The following is an 18,807-nucleotide window of genomic DNA, read 5'->3' as shown; positions in this document are numbered from 1 at the left end:
AGGACGCTGTTGTGCTCCAGCGCCACCATGTGGTGTAATTTATACTGATCTGCACGACCAGAGCAGCCCACATTGTTGGAAAGGAGAGCCTATCACCTGATGACTAATTCATTTTTCCCCAGTCATATGATACATCACTTTTACAAGTTACTTATGACAAAAAATACAGAGCAATCGGTAACACTTGATAGTAACCATCATTAATAAACACTAAATTGATAGTTAATCAAACTTAGGTTGGTAGTGATTTTACAGTTAGTGAACAGTGAAATAATAATTCATTATGTTTAAGGAATCATTTGTAAAACATCTAAGCACCACATATAGATAGATGAACCAGATATTTTCTATGACACAGATTCTGGAGTTCTAGGGTAATTAAGTTTATAGATGCACTACCTATATTTATGGACCATTTGCCAAGTGTTAACATCAGTTATATATTATAACAGCCATCAAAATAATGTTTATGGATGCTTTACAAAACTGTATTAACCATTAAAAAAATATCTGGTCCATCTATGTATGTAATATTTGTAGATGTTTTACAAATTATTTCTTAAAGGTTTACAAATCATTAGGTAATCATTAACAAATGTTATCATGTATGCAACAATAAACCGGTACAAAATAGTTTACTATTTTAATACATAAACGTTATTAATTGTCATATAATTGTTTGTTAACTGAAGTTTAATTAAATATCAATTTACCATTTTTTAATGATAGTTATTATAAAGCGTTACTGAGCAATCATTGGAAAAATCATTTACCAGCACATTTGTCTGGTTGCAAAGAAAATGTATGGTATTTAATAGATTCCAGATAAAGATTAAATAAAATGAAAATGGATGCAGCAAATATGTAACTGAAAACTCTGTGGGAAAATCAAGAGAGGTTTATCATTGACATATCACCTCAGAAGCATTAAGTGCTGTGAAATAAATATTTGTCCCATGTGGCTCTCTGCATTTTTGTGAAGTTTTGACTGCAAACTGCTTACATCTTTGGCCTCTGTAACCACAACCAAATGCTTCCAGAAATAGCTGAACAGGTTTTGACGGTGCTATGGAGGAATTTTGGCCCATCCTTTCATGTGGAGCTGCTTCCGCTTGCTTCTGCTGACATTTGTGTGTTTTTGAACATGAACTGCTTGTCTGAGCTGCTGTCTCCTCACTGGGTTTTACTGCTTCAGCTCAAGGACAGATGGCCTGACATTCTCCTGTAGAGTTCATGATGGCAAGTCATTGAGGTGCAGATGTAGCAAAGTGGTCCGTAAGCATGATGTTACTGCCTCTATGCTAAACTGTTAGTGTCTTCATGTGAACAGCATGGCTGAGCATTCAACAGATTTATACTGGGCCAAGAAACTCCCCTTGTGACTCATCTGTCCAAGAAATGTTGGCCTGGACTGGAAACCATGATGATACAGGCACTTTTTGGTAATCCTAAAACAGACCTCTCTGAAGAAAAATACGGTCACAAAGGAAAGTTGGAGCCTAACCACCTTCCTGCTCTGTCATGAACTGTATTTTTCCTGTCTTTGTAATGTTGGAATAAGGAACACCAACCATAGCTGAGAAAAGAATTCTGCAGCTCCTTTTATCCCCTGCTTTTGGAGATATATTTCAGCAGGATGGCCATTCCTGGGAGGGTTCAGTATGGTTGCAAGGTTCCTCCATTTGAACAGGATGTTTCCCATGTCGATATATTTTATGAGGAACTCCGGCTCCAATCTTAGAAATTCCTTTGGATTTTTCTCCAGACTTTTCTAGAATCCCAAAGGTCTTTGGTCATTTCTTTGGACTGGAACTGGAACTGTGTTCAAACAACTTCACTTTCATGTTAAGGCCCAAAGTTTGTCACATTTGTACTGGGTACCATGACCCAAATCAGCCCTGATTGTTAACTGAGGGATTCAGACAGCTGGGCTTAATTATCCATTTAATTGGGTTGAAGTAATTAAGGGGGAAATTACTCATCCACACCTGCACATTGCATGTTTGATTACTCTGCACACCAAACAAATGAAGCGCTCCATCACCTCTTAGCCCTATATGGGTAATGCATTAAGAAACATGAGCTTTAGATTCACACACACACACACACACACCTGCCAGGGTCTCATCTGAGAATCATCAACACAGTTTATTTAAAATGCACTTTTTAAAATTCATTCATAGAGAACTTTTCAAAACAAAGTTACAAAGTCCTTCACAGAGAGAGAGAAAAAAATAAAATATAAATAAAACAAAAATAAAATTAACAGGCAACACAAGTAAGATCTGGAAGTCTTGAGATGAAACTTAAAAGAGGACACTTTCTCATCATTCCAGAGTTATTACTAAAATGAAAAATTGCCAAGCACTTTTACTCAGCAATTAATGCAATACTGCTTTCCTTTACAGACAATAAGCATCTTGTAAATATTTACGAAACCCATCAACATATTCTTGCATCACAATATATTTAAATTCACTAGTTCATCATTATTTTAGTGTTTAAGAATCACTTGGCAACACTATTTGACAGTACTTAAAAATAATTTATTGAAGTACTAGTAGCAGTAGTAGTAGTGGAGGTTGTGGTGATAGTATAATGACATATACACTCCGTTTTCACCACTTTACATCAAGAGGGGTTAAGACAAAGGGAAATTACCATTAAAATTTGGGCGCTGCACAACTCAGTGAAATGAACAATATATTTTTCCCATTAGACAGCTTGAAATAACAAACCTGGAGAAAACAGATGAACTTTTCCTGATCTAACAAGCCATGAACAGTGAGGCTGACGGTGGATTTCATTAAGTGGGATTTCAGCCTGTGCACTTCACTTCCCCATATGGGACTTGTGTTGTACAGCAAGCTGACAGTGGTTGTCAAGTGAACAGCAATACTAAGCGGGCTGGACGCCTAACTGGATGATTTAGTGACTGGTGGGGTATTAATCAGCGGATCAGGTCACACAAACCAATGGCTTAACTTAATTGGGGATTCCTTGAGCGTTAATTGCTACCACAACAAACACACACATGGACATCCACCACAAATACACACACAACAAAATACCCGACATCAACATGATCACAGCGCATTATAATGCTTCGGTATATTGTTTAAAACTCGAATAACATTCAAACATACAACAAACAGGGCAGCAGGAAACTTCACTATTATGCATAATCCAACCAATTAGCTGAAGCAGACCATGGCACATTTTATTTGCTACTGACAGAGACATGTTCATGAAGCTCTTCTGCACAAAGAAGACATGGAGTGAGATGAGCAACAGATAAAAATAAGCTGTGGCCTACACCGTGTTTGCAGTATTCATTAGTTGCTCACCTTTTACTCATATAACACCATCATACTAAGTATCAGAGGCTCCATCATCAAACAAGCAACACTTAATGAATGCCCTTTACCTTAAAACAGGGGTCATCAAACATTTTCCACTGTCATGGACACCCAAATAGACACAGTTTAAGCTTCAGTTTAAGCTTTGGATCCCATTTTATGACATTTTGTCTGCCATGTAGGAATATTTTGGATGCAGTAGAGAGTTGTCTAAGTGAGCACAGTGAATACAAAGCCAAAACCAATGCTGAAACCAATCATGAACACTTATTCTATTCTTTATTTTGCTGAGGGACCTGTGGAGCCCCTCTCAAAGACCTGTGAGGGGGTCTTGGTGGTCCCAGCTGGAGAACAACTGCCTTAAAAGACCCCATCCTCAAATAAACCACTCCAGACAGATGCCACTTATTGTCATCTCCACTGTGAATTCATGCCATGAAAATTATATTCCATCCTAAAGGTGAACAGCAAAGGTGAATAAACCCCTGTTCCTCAAATGAAAAGCTGGATTAAGTTTTTTTTTTTTTTTTTTTCGGTGTGTTTACCCTCCACTAAATCCCTGAACATATTTACTATGAAATAACCAGGCAACTAGAATGAAGCTCGCCACACCCCCTCTCACAGAACGCCATTTTGTTGACATGCACCCTTGCTACCAAAATAAGCTCCTTCCCAGGCGCGTTAAGCCTCGACATCCATCTGTTGTGCGCTGCCTGTGAATGAAACGTGTGTATATTCACAATGACCCCATCGGCGGACAAAAACGCCGATGTCACGCACAATAAAATGGTGCCTTTGATGTCTCTGGCCACCCATTTCAACATGAGACTCGCCGATTGACGTCACCGAGCCATCTTTGTCCCCCTAATCCAGGCGACTGTTTATTACACCTTCATTACTGTAGTGACTCCGACAGCACCAGGCGCTTATAATAGCCTGTGGGTGCCGCATCAGCGTAGATATACTGTAGGAAGGGGGGAAAAAGGGTTTTGTAAAGAGAGGACATATCATAGTGGCAAATAGGAGCGATTCCTCCTAGGCTATATAGGCAGGAAAACGCCACAATAACCAACCAAAGGGTGCCAGAGGGTAGAGAGGAGCGCAGAAGGCAATCCACTTAATCTACCAGCCACTTACTACGCGCTAACATTTCCAGTCCGGATTTCAGCACAACTGTCTAGCCTACACCACCAGGAAAAATGTAAGTTTCACGTCGTTTTATTTTGCTATTGTGGGCCCCGATATTGCGTTATAATTAATGAGTTGCAATTTCCTGGTGATTGGTGTTATTTAGGATGAACGGCAACTGAATAGTCTCTCGTGAGGCTTTCGCGTTACAAACCGAGGTTATTGCGAAATATAAGAATCCCACGTCGTTTGCTGTGTCGGTGCTGGATTTATGTTGCATTGCCTTTGTTTTGTCCGATGGGTAATGGATAGCCCACACGTAACGTTAGGCTAACGCTTTGGCCTAACCTTGGAGTATCGGCTAGAGCATCGGATTTATTTATCAAGCAAATAAGCCTCATTTGCAGTGTTTGCGCGTTTAACAATGGCATCGCCTGTTTTTTTCCCCCCACTGATTGCTATTTTTTTTTTTTTTTCTAAATCCGCGCTGTCGCATGTCTTCTTTCATTCTCTCACCTCATGCTTTTTCATCTGAGCAAACACGCACGCATTTTCCAGATTGGACTGGTTTGATTTGAAAAGGGATGCTGTCTGTGCAACTGTCCGCAGGCTAATTACATTTTCCATTTTTGGAAGCATCATATACAAAAAACAAAACAAAACAAAAAAGGATGTATAGTGTTTACTTAACAATTGTAGTCCCTATAGTCCTATATTACTTAACCACAGGTGACGACTTGGCTAATTGTAGAGGCAGCAAGGACATAATGTTGAACAAGCCCTATTAGCTGTTTCAAAAGCATTAGACAGCTTGTTTAGACAGCCTGCTGGACTGTGTGTGTTATTTTTGTCGACGTATACTAAATAGACTTTCGTATAGAGCGTTACATATAACCATGAATTGGTCTTAGGCCTAGTTTACATGAGATATTTGTAACCTACAGCGGGGGGTGGGGATAGCCTAGCCTACTATGTCGTCGATTGTCGTGCGAGGGCGGACAGCTGTAGAGCACACTATATTTTAGCCCGTGTGCTGTTTCAAGGGCACGCTAAAGCCATAAAATGTCTACCTTCCAGTCCTTTATTTGTCCTTTGCTGTTTTCCGGCTGTACAAAAATGCGAGGGTGCAAGTGTGGGGTAAGGAAAAATGGCCGTGACAACCTTGTGCCAGGCAGTTTTTGCATAGCCATGCAGTGAAATATTGAAGCCCCAGCACACGACGTGTTCTTGAGCTTGTGGTAACTTTCAACAATTCCTCACTGAGGGGCGATACATGTAAATTTGCCACCCCCCAAAAATGTGTCTTTTTCATCTTCCCTCCTAAAGGAACCTCCCCGCCCTCGACGTGGTATAGGCTCTCGCCGTTTTCACAGGCCCGGGTCGAGTCATTCTCAATTATATCTTTTAAAGAGTTGATACAGGCCTGTTGTGTCACATTATACCGTCAGAAATAAAGAATCGATTTTGGGGGTTTGGTTGCAGTCCAGCAAACACAAAGGGAAGCGGGCAGTGAAACTGGAAACACAGTGTTTCTGGTCCAGGCTGATGTGGCGCTGTCCAGTGCTGAAACGTCGCTCTCCAGTGCTGAAGAACAGACGGCGTGCCTTTTTCATGGCAGTGACCACCCAGATAGAAACACAGCACACCAGGGACACCCCCATTTGAGTATATTTTATCAAAACGAGCCCCATCTGCAGCGATTTTTCATGTAAGGTTTGATTAAAGAGCAAAAAATGCCTCTCTGTATTGTAGGTGGGGTGGGGACGGTGAATGCTATGTGCAAAACAGTGCTCCCTATACATTCCCACATTTTTTTCCACCTCTAGTCAGTGAATGGTAGTGAAATGACAGTGAAACTATTCCTCATTTTGCTGGTGATCCCCTGGAACCCCCTCGAGGACCTAGACTATTTTTACAGGTTAAAGCATGACAGAGGGTTGAATATATTTAGCTGTCATAGCCTGCCTGATTTGTCTGTTACAGTGGACTCAGTTTATGTCTGTTTCATGGTCAAAATGAGAGGAATGTGACCCAACATGCCAGCTCAGACTGTTGGCAGTGTTAGTTTCGCCCAATCAGTGATCCAGTGAGCACCATAACTCTGCTTATATCGCATTAGATAATGTGACATAGTGTTGTCATCAGGTGCCCTTTCATATCATTGGTGTCAGATGTTGGTCACTGGCCTGACAATGATCTGGCAATACATGATGTGTTTATCTAGGTATGACCACACACAAAGTCATTTACAGAATGTTTTGTCAAAAAACAGGGGATTTTATGAGGCAACATTGTCATGTTTCTGCACAAACAAGATCTGAAACACGTGAAACGGCTTCCATTTGGCCTGTGACAGTCATTTGTTTTGCATTAGCAGCAGGTAGTTGTTGAAAAAAAAAAACAGACAGTCAATTAATCAATCATTCAATCAGTCAATAGTAAGTTAATCAATTGCCTCAATATCCAATTTATGTATTTATAGATTATAGGTTTTGAGTTTGTAGTGAGCACCAACAACATCAAGAAAACTATTTCTAACAATGTATTATCACTTGAGGATTAGTAATGTGTGTATTTTTTCTTTAAAGGTGACCTTTATGTGGAGTTCTGTCTCACTGATAGAGGAATGTAGTTGTGTGTAGATTCACTTCATTACTTAGCATTCACAGCATAATCAGTCCTACATACACTTATGAGAAATATGAAAGCTTTCAAGTGATTGCCTAAAGTCACTAAATAGCCCTGTAGCTTACTTCACTTTCCATAGATAGAGCATTTTCTTAATGTGGACTGTGGAAAATGAGGAGTGCTGAAGCAAGCATGCTCACCCACTCCAAATTTAATACTCTTATTTAGACCCATTTTCTTATTCATGTCCATTTTCTGTTTTTCCATTTTTTTGCTGCTACATTGAGTCACATTGGCTATTTAATGTTTGTTGTGAGTCATGTGGAGGTAGATCATTCCAGATCAGCATACAGCTGCTTTACTTGTTGATATGGATACAAATTATGGTTAAAGGCAATGTAGTATTAGTCAGATGAGATATATTTGAAATTTAAGTTGAAAATGATCTGAGGGGAAACACAGAATTCTTGTATTTCCCATTGGCTAAAGACATATTTTAAAAAATTAGTAGTAAAATTAAGTCAGCAATTGCAGAAGTAATATATAAGGTGTTTGCAAGTTGTGAGCAGGTATGGCATGTTCAAAGTACCTAATGATGTTAAGGGATAGCCATTGATAGTATTTCATTGACACCAATGTCAACTGTGATTCTTAATGATCTCTTTAATGTCTTATCATGTCCATGAGTTCTTGGATAATACAACTACAATCTAATATACAGTATTGATGAGTCAAAGATGTGCCCACGCACTATTTATTACACCACAATTACCTTTATTGTCAATGTTTAAATTCTCCTGGGATCTTCTTCAGGTCCAGTATCTGTATTATAATTTGACCTGTAACCTTCAGGCTGTAGGTTACACTGTGAGCACTTTACACCTAAAAGTCAATAGTTCATGCTTGCAAATCTTTGGCACCGTTATCAGACACAAAGAGCACAGTGTCACCTCACGGTTGTGCCTATAACATAACATAAAAAAAAAAAAAAAAAAACTGTAGCTGCTCTATCTCAACATACCCTCCAAGGTTTTCATGCATCATTGACCCACATGGACAATTTGTGACAATTATTAAATCTATATTTCCAGTTTAACATCAGGAGGTTATTTGCTATAGAGGTTTCAGTTCCCACTCATGAATTCCACTCTTTCTGTTACCTTCTGTCTCTCACTGAGGACATTACTGATGCAAAGTGCGTCCAAAGACTGGGAGGTATATGAGGCCAGTGTGACATGACAGTTCAATATGGCGTTTAGCAAGCTTGGTCAAGAAATTATTTGGATTTATTTTGTGGTGGAATGTATTCATCTTGACTCTCAAGCATCAACAACTTGATTTATTTTAGCTTAATGCAAAACTGTAAAATATGAGCCATTTTCGATATGATTCTTAATAAACTGGCAGGTTTGAATCCAGATAGTATAGTTAAGCAGCAAAATGGTACAAAATGGTAATAGTAGAGAAATTATGCCTATTTTGGTTTTCATTATCCATCACTGTACCACCAACACTGTCCTGTCTCTGTCACGTTGCCTTTATGCTGTATCTCAAAGAAAAGGTGCCCCACTCTGTAGAGAGCATATAATGATATAATATTTAAAATTGAGTCATTGTGTGATTGAATGGAGGTGGGATGCATTTTTAGGCTTGCGATGTAATATTTATTCATGAAATTTATTTCAGTTCTGACAGCCACTTGAGTATAGATGCTGTCATGAAACTGACATTGTTTTTGCTCGCCCCCCGTTTCACAGGGAAGTCAAAGTGCAGGGTCAGCTGTACAGCAAAATCGTCAGTGTTGCTTAAAGTCCGACACTTCGAAAATCCACTGTATGCCAGTGTTTATAGATGTCCACACCCATCAGAGGCAATTTAACACCTTTATATAGCTTTGAACACCCAGCCCACAGCTATATCAGCTGTATGAGTGGACACACAACTCTCCCACCAACGCTTGTCAACTACAGTAATAGCTACTGACAAATCAACACTTATTAAGGCAGCAAAATTTGATGTGGAGAGAATAGCGCCTCTGGCACTCATAGGGTTTCAGTATTTGGTTCAACAACGCTGGCCAAAAGAATTCCTAACACATACACCCTATTACAGTGAGTACTGGACACTGCTTAGACCTTTTCTTGGTGGTCATGTTTTGTATACTGAGTATTTGTGTTTTGACTGGTAGGTCTGCCCCAGCCGCTGGCGCCCCTGCAGGACCAGAGGGAGGGAATCAGCCCCCTCCCAACCTCACCAGCAACCGTCGTCTGCAGCAGACACAGGCACAGGTGGATGAGGTAAGTCCACCCCACTGCAAATACAGAGTCTTACGATGTGATCGCCTTTTCTAAAATACTGAATTCCAATCCAAGTCCTTTGCTAGAAATCTCGGTCAGACATGGGAACACAGTTTTCAGGATCTCCCCTTAGTAATCAGCATCTAAGCATGTAAAATCAATGTTAAAAATAGAATTTAAAACATGATTTTGTGTGTAAATGACAAATCAAGCCACATGCAGAGTCAAGCACTACCCTGATGGACCGATACAGAAAGCCATATGATGCTGATAATTTATTGCACTGCTCTCTTCTCATCCCCACATTTCTCTGTATTGCCATTCCCCAGGTGGTGGATATCATGCGTGTAAACGTGGATAAGGTTCTGGAGCGTGATCAGAAGCTGTCAGAACTGGATGACAGGGCTGATGCCCTGCAGGCTGGAGCCTCTCAGTTTGAGACCAGTGCTGCGAAACTGAAGAATAAATACTGGTGGAAGAATGCCAAGGTGAGGACATTCAGAGGTAGTAAGTAAAAGAGGGGGGCATGTGTGTATAAAGGCAGGCTTAGACTGTCCTATTTGAAAACTGGAAAGACTCCCAGTGACAAGCATCTAACTGTACTTGGAGTGTAAACTCACACCACGAGCTGAAGCCTTAGTAATGCTCCAGTCACAACTGATGAGCTCTGATAAAAAGGGCTTATTTCTCACAAATGTTTCTAGAACATCAAGTTGTCAATATCATTATCATATTGATTGTCTGTATCTTGTCATTTAGAAGCCTCACTGGTGGTTTTTGGTTTGGAATTCTACATAATATATATGCACTTAGTCAGACATCAATGGATTACAGAAAGGCGTGTCTCTTAAAGAATCCAGCACTCCTCTGCTACTTCATTCTGTGGACCAATGCCACAAATTATGACAGTGCTAGGATTTGAGCTGGTTGGGATTTATCTAACCATGTGGTTTGCTTGTAGCTGACCATCTCCCACTATGTGAGCATGAATAATATGACATTTCATGGTTTCTCAGACCTAGTCTGGGCTAAACTGATTCTGCCATCACACAGTCTACGGTTGCCTTTGGGTGTGGCTGATGGCAATGTGTGTTGCTACTTTTCTAACAATACTTTTTCTCAATATCCACTGCCTATAGATGATGATTATCCTGGGTGTGATATGCGTGATTGTCCTCATCGTCATTATTGGTAAGAGCCCACGTTTTATCTGTGCAGCAAATGTACCTATGTGCATATACATATATTAGCATTATTAAACAGTATTTACATAGATTGCATGCTATTGTATATACGTAACACAATAAGAACACGTTAATGACAAATAATTTCTTCACACATTTAACAACAATTTTAAATAAGTTATAGCACAGTTGCCATACAGGCGTACTATTTGGCAAGATCAAGTTACTGCTGCACGACATCTATTTTGTTAAATCTCAGCTCTTGCTAGTTGCTTATCTTACTTTGTATTGTCCCTTTATCAGTCAGCCATCCTTGGTATCTACATCGATGTATGAAAACTGTTATAACTTGTTTATTAATGAATCATAAAATGGTTACAACCTAATTAACCTAATAAACCATTTGTAAACCATTTATAGGGGTAGGCATACTGTGAATTGGTGCTGATCTTCCTGACAGTTGCTCTGTTTTTTGCTGACTCATAAATCACTGAGTTATGATGCCTCACTTTGTAAAACGTTGTGTTTGACTCATGGCCATCACTGTTCTTCTCTTCTTTCTTTCTGCAGTGTACTTCAGCACCTAAGAAGAGTTGCTCCTACCCCAGTCTGAACCCAACTTCCTTGCAACAGAAAAACCCTAAAATTGATGACAAAATTAATCACTGATGATGAATTTATGAAATATTCCCCCAATTAGCCTTGATATAACACCCCTAAACCCCTTCGGGGCCCCATGGCTCCCCCACTTCCACCACCTCGCCTCTGGACCCCTGTCAATATTTGTCCTGTGAGTCTGTGACCCTGTCTCCTTTCTAGGTACTTTTGGCTTTTCTAATCTGCCATACTGAGAACCAAACACTTGTGATGATGCAACAATAGAAAAGGAAACAATGACTGGCGATAATTGTCACATAACTGATATGACATATAGTTCTTTGTAGAGTTTTATTCTGATATATATATACTGTTTTGTAGGTGTGTGTGTGCGTGTGCGTGTGTGCGTGCATTTTGTATTTTTTAATTTTTGTATTAATTTTACGTATGCTTCAGCGTTAACTACTGCCTATCTATCGAAGTGTGCATCTTGCATGTTCTCATTGTCTGTCTGCCCGTTGCTTACTCTTTCTTGCTCTGTTTTTCATGGAGTATTGGTGCATATTTGCACATTGGAGTTGGGCTCCACTAACTAAGGTACTTCAAGGGAATACCAGTGGATTTTAGAGTTCATACATGTTATTCCTATAATCTAGGATGGTCCAGAATAAGCCAGAAACAAGTGAACTGAAGCTTGAACCTGACATGTTGTTCAGCTGCAAAATCTGGAGCCGTGTCAGAGCTGTTAATGGAGTGCTGATTTTGTGGGTTGTTGTTTCTTTGTGTTTGAACAACAAACAGGTTTATTCTACATTTCTTCTATTTTCATGTCACTCCATTATCCATGTTTTCTAGCTCCAGATTTTCTATCTTGATGTTCAACGGGTTCAAGTCTCAGCTTCTTTCTGGCTTTCTGAGAGTTGTTCAAGCTCGCAAACATTGATCAACCATACAATTAGTGCATGAATTGTCAAATTACATGGTATTCCTCTGTAATCATTATTCCCTGTCAGTTCCACCTTCTTTTCTCTCATCCTCTGCGTGTCATTTCTCTTTCTGTTTCTCACCTCCAATAACTTTCAGCCATAGTCTCCTTTAGCACCCTGCAAATTTCTCTCTCAGCATGCTTGATTTCTTCTGATGATTTCGATACTGCCATAGTACAGTTGGACCAATGTCTGTAGATGTTTCTTATTTTTGAATTTTTACTTAGTGTCTTAATTTCGAAAACATTCCTTCATTGCAGTATAGTGCAAATGCTCTTAATGTAGCACATATAAGTGTATCTTTAAAAGAGAAAAAAAAACCTGAGGTGAAAATAGTGTCGCCAATGTTGACCACACAAACCATAAGAGAAAATCCCAATGCTTATAGCTGTAAGGGGTAGTTTTGGGTAGACAGGATTAGAATTTGAATCTGACCAAATTTCTTTGTTTTGTAATATCTGTGATGTTACCCTAACATTACTAACCAATACTGCAGAGATGTCATTGCTATCATGCTGTAGACGTAGACTTGAAAAACAATATTTAATGCCAGGAGATAAAATCGAACTGTGGAATAAATTGGCTATTGATTAGTTTCCATATAGCGAGGTTAACACTGGCCTGTGATCTACATGGACACAGACGAGCCTTAGTCTCCAGTCACTCAGAAGCTAACCTGTTAGAGGTTATTTCCAGTCAAACACACACTTACACTTTTCGTTTGTAAAAGGAGGAGCGGCTGACAAAAGAAGAATATGTTTCCAATGCACAAACAACCTTGTTTTTGATGGCGCTGTCTGGCCGAGCGACCGCCTGGCCAAAGGAGATCCTCATGCAGCAAAAACCTCACCACATAAAGAGCACATAAACAGAGACAATTCAGCCTTATTTGCAAATCAAGGCACAGGGACAGAGGCTAATGAGGAAAAAAAAATGGCATAACTTCACAGCTGGCTTAAGTTTTAGTAGAGCAGTCCAGTAACTTTGGGGTCTTTCTTTGAGTAAGAGATTTAAAGTGATGAGTGAGCATTCCAACAAATGCAAGAAGCAATTGTTTAAACAATAGTAGCATTCCTAACATACTAGCCAGAGCGTTTCGCTATCGCAGTGGTTCTGTCTCAGTGTTTCTCCCAATAGTTAAGGCCTTTTTCTTTTTAAAATATAATAGATTATATTTATATTATAGTATATTTTTGTGTGAAACAGACAGTTAAAGAGGAGAGTGCAATCAGTACCACTTGCTGCCGAGAGCAGTAAGCTCCTCTTTACATCTGTCTTGTGTGTTTTTTGTAATTCAGCTCTGTGCGTTATACACTGCCAAGCAACTAGGGAGAGGCTTTTATTGTTACTGCAGTTATTTCTTCATTGGTGCCCTCACTGGTTTGGTCTTAAACAATTCTTTAACTATAAATGGCATGCATTCCTGTGCAATCTAACCTTTTTGGCTGCTTTACAAATATGGGTGCAGGATGGTGTGATGCACTTGCTTTGTGGATTTTCAGATCTTCTAAGGCCTTGGACACATTATCAAATTGCGGCATTTTAAAAGCCTAAGCTCCCTAAAACTGCAAAACTGATTTCAGGGATAGGGAGGACATTTTGCTTTTTTTGGGGGGGTCTGTTTTCAAGTTGAAAGGGTTTTATTTGTGCATGTGTTCAAGAAAAAGTTAACCGTTTTTTTGTAACATCACATAGACTTGCCTATAAAAAAAAACAGAATAAACAAACAACTCTAAACTGAAATAAATAATGACAGGGTCAGTTCAGCTATTCAAGCAAATCCTCCGTGCTTTGTGAAACTGGACATTTTCAACTCTGTAGGCCTGCATTAACGAGTAATTAACAGAAAGTGGCTTTTTTGTTGCCTGTGACGCCATTTTCTAACACTTCTCATGATGTACGCTCTATAGCTTTTGCATGCTGTGGAAATACTATGAGCTACAGTCACTGGAACGTTGTGGAAATTACCAGACCAACTAAAATATTTCTTAAACAAAATCATTTAAAAACCTGCAAGTGTGTGTAAAGCCTTAGTAGCCTTGTCTGTTTTCAACATGACATGTAATCCTCCCCACCACCTGTACAGACCAACGTGCTCCCCCTTGCTCAACTCTCATTCAGAATCCCACTGTGTGTGTGTGTGTGTGTGTGTGTGTGTGTGAGTGTGGTTGTGTGTGTTTGTGTGTGTGTGTGTGTGTGTGCATGTGAATGTGTGTGTGAGTGTGTGTGAGTGTGTGTGTGTGTGTGTGTGTGTGTTAGAATAGCTCTGCCTGTCTTGGGAATATCCCCAGTTTATCCTGACAGATTAGGCCGCTTAAATCTCAGAGTAAGGGCAAGTCGTTTCCACGACAACTGGAGTACACAAGCAGAGAGGTTACAGATCTGCCAAGCTGCTCTAACAGCGAGGACAGGAAATGCATTTTTACTGGCGAAGGACCCTAAACACACCGAACCCTGCCCACCCCTTGCCTTAGACTTCCCCTTCCCTTCATTTCCTCCGAGTAGAGCAAAAGCAAATAGCAGAATGTTACCAAAGACCAGATTTTCATGCTTATGCTGCCAATTGCCATCAAAAACAAGTGAAAGAAACAGGTTATATAATCTCACATGAAAAACAACCATCTTACTCTGTTTTCAAAGCTTACCCTTAGCCTGAAATATAAACCATTACATGACCTTCTTAACCCTAACACACTTTGTACATGGTGTGTCATATTGGCTAGTGCGTGTGGCATTCTAACATATGCAAGGGAAACCAAAACATGAGGACAATACGCTTCGAAACTCAAATACATCACCCCCCCCACCCACCATCATAAGGCTGTGTGTATCCAGGTCTGAAGAGCTTCTTTAATCTGTAACAAGTCTTTAGACACATGATCCTATAACTAATAATAGCACAACTCTTCTTTTTCTGTGTCTCCGTAGTGCTGACAACAGTTTTGAAATGAAAAGACATATAAACATAAACTATAGCTGTTAGACAAAAAACAAGAAAAACATTAAAAAAAAAAAAAAAAAAAAAAAAAATCTGTATTGTTTGGTGTTGTAATATGGGGGTGTTTTGGGGGGTAGGGGGTCCCATATCCTCAGGTTCAAGGTATTAGCAATTTATCATATATATATATATATATATATATATATATATATATATATGAGGACAAAAACCATATTGACAAAATGTAAAATTGGATTTTCCGGTGATATAAAAACATTGTAGGGTTTCAAATATGGCCATTTTAACCATCCTGCAGGAGTTATCATCACAGTGGACTGATGTGAAATAACACTACTGATTGGGGTAGGACTTCTGTGTTATCCATAAAGCAAACTGTTGTCCTGAGAGTGCTCAGCAAATTTGGTCACACTGGCAAAAATGAAGTGGGCGCTCTCTTTTTTCTGTTGCTTTACTGTCCTGTAAGGAAAGAAGTGCGCATATTTTATCACCGTGGCACTTTTCTCTGTTGTAATTTGTTCATTTTGGTGGGATGGGACTATGACTTGGTGGAGAATATTGTTTTATGTCCAACTTGAGAATTGTTCATTGATCTCAACACATGCTGCGTTCAAGCCATATGGGGGGTAGCGTAAACTTGGGGGGAAAAAAAAGCATTTGCTGCTCTTTCAAGTTTAAATTACAAATCCAAAGCTTTGGCCTTGTCCTTACACTTTTTGCAGAAAACAACAGATCCACATGAATTACATGAAGATAAAACTTCAGACCTTCAATAAATACATACAGAGGAGCGAATATTGCCAAATGTTTGCTCCACAGCGCCAGGTCCAGCTCATGTCAGCCTCACTGTTAACCCCAAATGGGATGAACGCAGCAAAAGGAGGGAACCTTTTTGAGTCTCTGAACTGTTTCTGGATGGCTGTAAATGCACAATATTCTGTTTAATCCATGTTAACTTGTTTATTTTTGAACCAAATGTTTGTGTTTTTTTTTTTTCTTCTTTCTTTTTGCATCAATTTAGTAATAACTCCAGATGTCATTGAATTGTCTGTGTGTAAGCACTAATGGGTAACGGTCAAGAAAAATGGGAAGTTAATGGAAAAAAAAAAAAAAGTATTTTTACCTTCAAATGTCCAGAATGCTTGGAATGATTCTACGGTTTACACCAGAATGCCGTTTGTATCTACAATATATATATTTTTTGTTTAAATCTGTTTATTTTTGAGGAAAGATTTTCATTTCTCTTTGGGACTGGGGTTTCTGGGATGAAGGCCCATATTGCCCCTGTTCGTCTAGCCTTACAGGAGGGACAGGACTGGAGGATCATGGGCAATGTGCTAAGTTTTATTTATTTATTTTGTTTTTCCTTTGCTTTATTTATTGATAGATTTATTGTGCTGTCATTTGGTATGGGATTAGAAACTAACCAAGGTTGATTCAACGTAAATGAGAGGAAACTGATTGAAAAACAGAAGTACATAAAATAATTGTAGTGTAAATCTATCAATGTCTTATTATATTGATGAACATCATGAAATATATGTATATTGGAAAAACAGTGATTATGACAACTTGTACTTTTGTGTGTGCTTCACGTGCTTTGTGAGTGTGCAACAATGAGCAAATGCAATTTTGACTGCGATTCTGGGACTCTTATGAACCTTATGTGACCTGTATGAATAACTATAAATTTATTATCAGTACAAAGATAAATTTCTTTTCTTTAATTCATCCTAATTTCGCCACAGCGTGATGAAAACAGGCGGTCTCGGAGCCATTAAAAAGGCACGCTTCTGCTTTTCATACAGGGGTCTGTTAAGACTGCAGCGCAGGCCTTGGGGCTAAAACTGTTTCAAAGCCCACTGGAAGATCGTCTCACACACATTCCCTACCCCCCACATACATGCGCACACACACACATATACACACACTGCACAGCACTTCACCCTTAACATACCATTGCATTCAAATAGCCTGTGCACTCATTCACTCCCATCTTTTTGCCATAAAAAGACAATATCTGTACAACTTATGAGGAGCAAAAGGGATGATTTTTTTTGTAAGTCAAATCATATCCAATGAAATCTATACCACCTTCATTTAATAGTACATATAGCCTCGGCTATGAAGGATTTTACACAACATAGCACTCAGCAGCTTCCGCAATGCATGACTATTGCAGCTCACACATTACATTCAGCTTAACTGTGCCCTATTAGGACTGATTTGTCATTTAAGTGTGTCCATTCTAAATGACCGTCTACAAGCCTCATTAGAGTCAGCAAGGCTTTAGTCCCAATCCATGTGAATTCATGACGGTCCCATAAATTCAGTGTTTAAATGTTTAAGTCAAACTAATTGGCAGTAGACGCTTGTACCCATAGTTAAGTTATTATAGTTGCGGTCTGTTGTCCTTTGTCATTGCCTAATATTGCAGTTAGTGTAAGTAATAGTTGCAGCAGCAGTATACCGTAGGCAGGATAACATCATTGGGGAATTCGCACAACACTACATTGTCTGCAAAACGAGGAAAAGCGACGGATCTTTCGACCAGTGCTTCCGTAAGCATTCATGGAAAAAGAAAAAGAAAAGAAAAAAAAAAACATAAGCACATCTTGCGTTATATTTTCCTGTACCAAAAATGTCTACAGGGCTTAGTTGTTTGGGAAACAAATGTGTGTCTTCACAATGTTGCAGCGTGTGTAACTCACACTGTCATTCTGTAGCTACACGTTTTTAAACAAAACTATTGTTAACGTTTAATAAGCGCGATTTGTTGATGTAGTCTTACGTTTTTTATATTAATAAACGTTTTGCACCGTATGAAAGGGATGGGTTTGCTTTTCCAAATAACAGCAGGAACAGTAGCTTTGTATACACAGGTCCATAGCTTACCTTGACGCCGCCTCTCATTCATTTTGACCTAAATTACACCTCTTCCTGTATCACCCCCATATAGTGCACTCTCCTAAACACAGCTGCGATTTTACTGCCATTTTTTCTCTCTGTACAGTTTATATTCAGGGTATGAAGTTATAAATATTCATACCGAGCACGCCAAGACATGCGAAACAGTGCAAAAACATGTTAATTAGTAATTATTGGAAATGACGGAGCAACCGGCATAGCTTAAGCCACTGAAGAATAGGCCTAATCTTTATATTTCCTTCGTCTCATAGCAAAACACATCTTATACAGAGACGAAGTGTTAGTAAGAGTAATTAAAAATGCCAAAAACCCTTGTGAACTGAAAACGAGTGGTGACACAGCGCATTATTTGAAAAACTAAGTAAAACTGTCCCACGTATTCTGAGCACTAAGCTGACTTTTTGTTCACTTATTGCTATTATTCGTTACTCATCAGAGTGACCACACACCAATTATCTTTATGAACTCAAATGGTGACAACTCCTCCTATACAGCTCAACAGTGAGGTGTAGTTTCATGTCTTCACCACCAGGGGTCACCACGACAGCAGCAAGCCTACAGTAGTCAGAGGGGAAAACATGCACCTCACTTGCAGGCATATTTATGAAATCATTATTTGACCCTTCAAAAATATATGGTGCAGCGCTATAGTTCCTTACACATAGTATCATGCTCACAATGTGCTGCTAAAATTACAGATAAATCTTTCATTGCCCATGCAACATATTTTCCTCAGACAATTCA

General features: G+C 39.3%; 1 protein-coding gene across 1 annotated transcript; it reads left to right on the top strand.

The window, feature by feature from the left end:
• Positions 1 to 4,215: 4,215 nt before the first annotated feature.
• vamp2 (vesicle-associated membrane protein 2) lies at positions 4,216 to 16,695 on the top strand. Its single transcript, XM_030068760.1, has 5 exons — positions 4,216 to 4,560; positions 9,304 to 9,412; positions 9,742 to 9,900; positions 10,552 to 10,603; positions 11,167 to 16,695. Coding segments are annotated over exons 1-5 (339 nt in total). The 5' UTR covers positions 4,216 to 4,558; the 3' UTR covers positions 11,184 to 16,695.
• Positions 16,696 to 18,807: the final 2,112 nt, after the last annotated feature.

Source organism: Myripristis murdjan, chromosome 14, assembly GCF_902150065.1.
Source record: "Myripristis murdjan chromosome 14, fMyrMur1.1, whole genome shotgun sequence".
Taxonomy (NCBI): domain Eukaryota; kingdom Metazoa; phylum Chordata; class Actinopteri; order Holocentriformes; family Holocentridae; genus Myripristis; species Myripristis murdjan.
This window is presented reverse-complemented; position numbering and strand designations above follow the sequence as displayed.

Excerpts from the sequence above, each read along its gene's own strand:
- vamp2 (XM_030068760.1), top strand. Across the intron at positions 9,413-9,741 it reads CACAGGCACAGGTGGATGAG|GTGGTGGATATCATGCGTGT; the intron begins GTAAGTCCACCC and ends GCCATTCCCCAG. Across the intron at positions 9,901-10,551 it reads ACTGGTGGAAGAATGCCAAG|ATGATGATTATCCTGGGTGT; the intron begins GTGAGGACATTC and ends CACTGCCTATAG.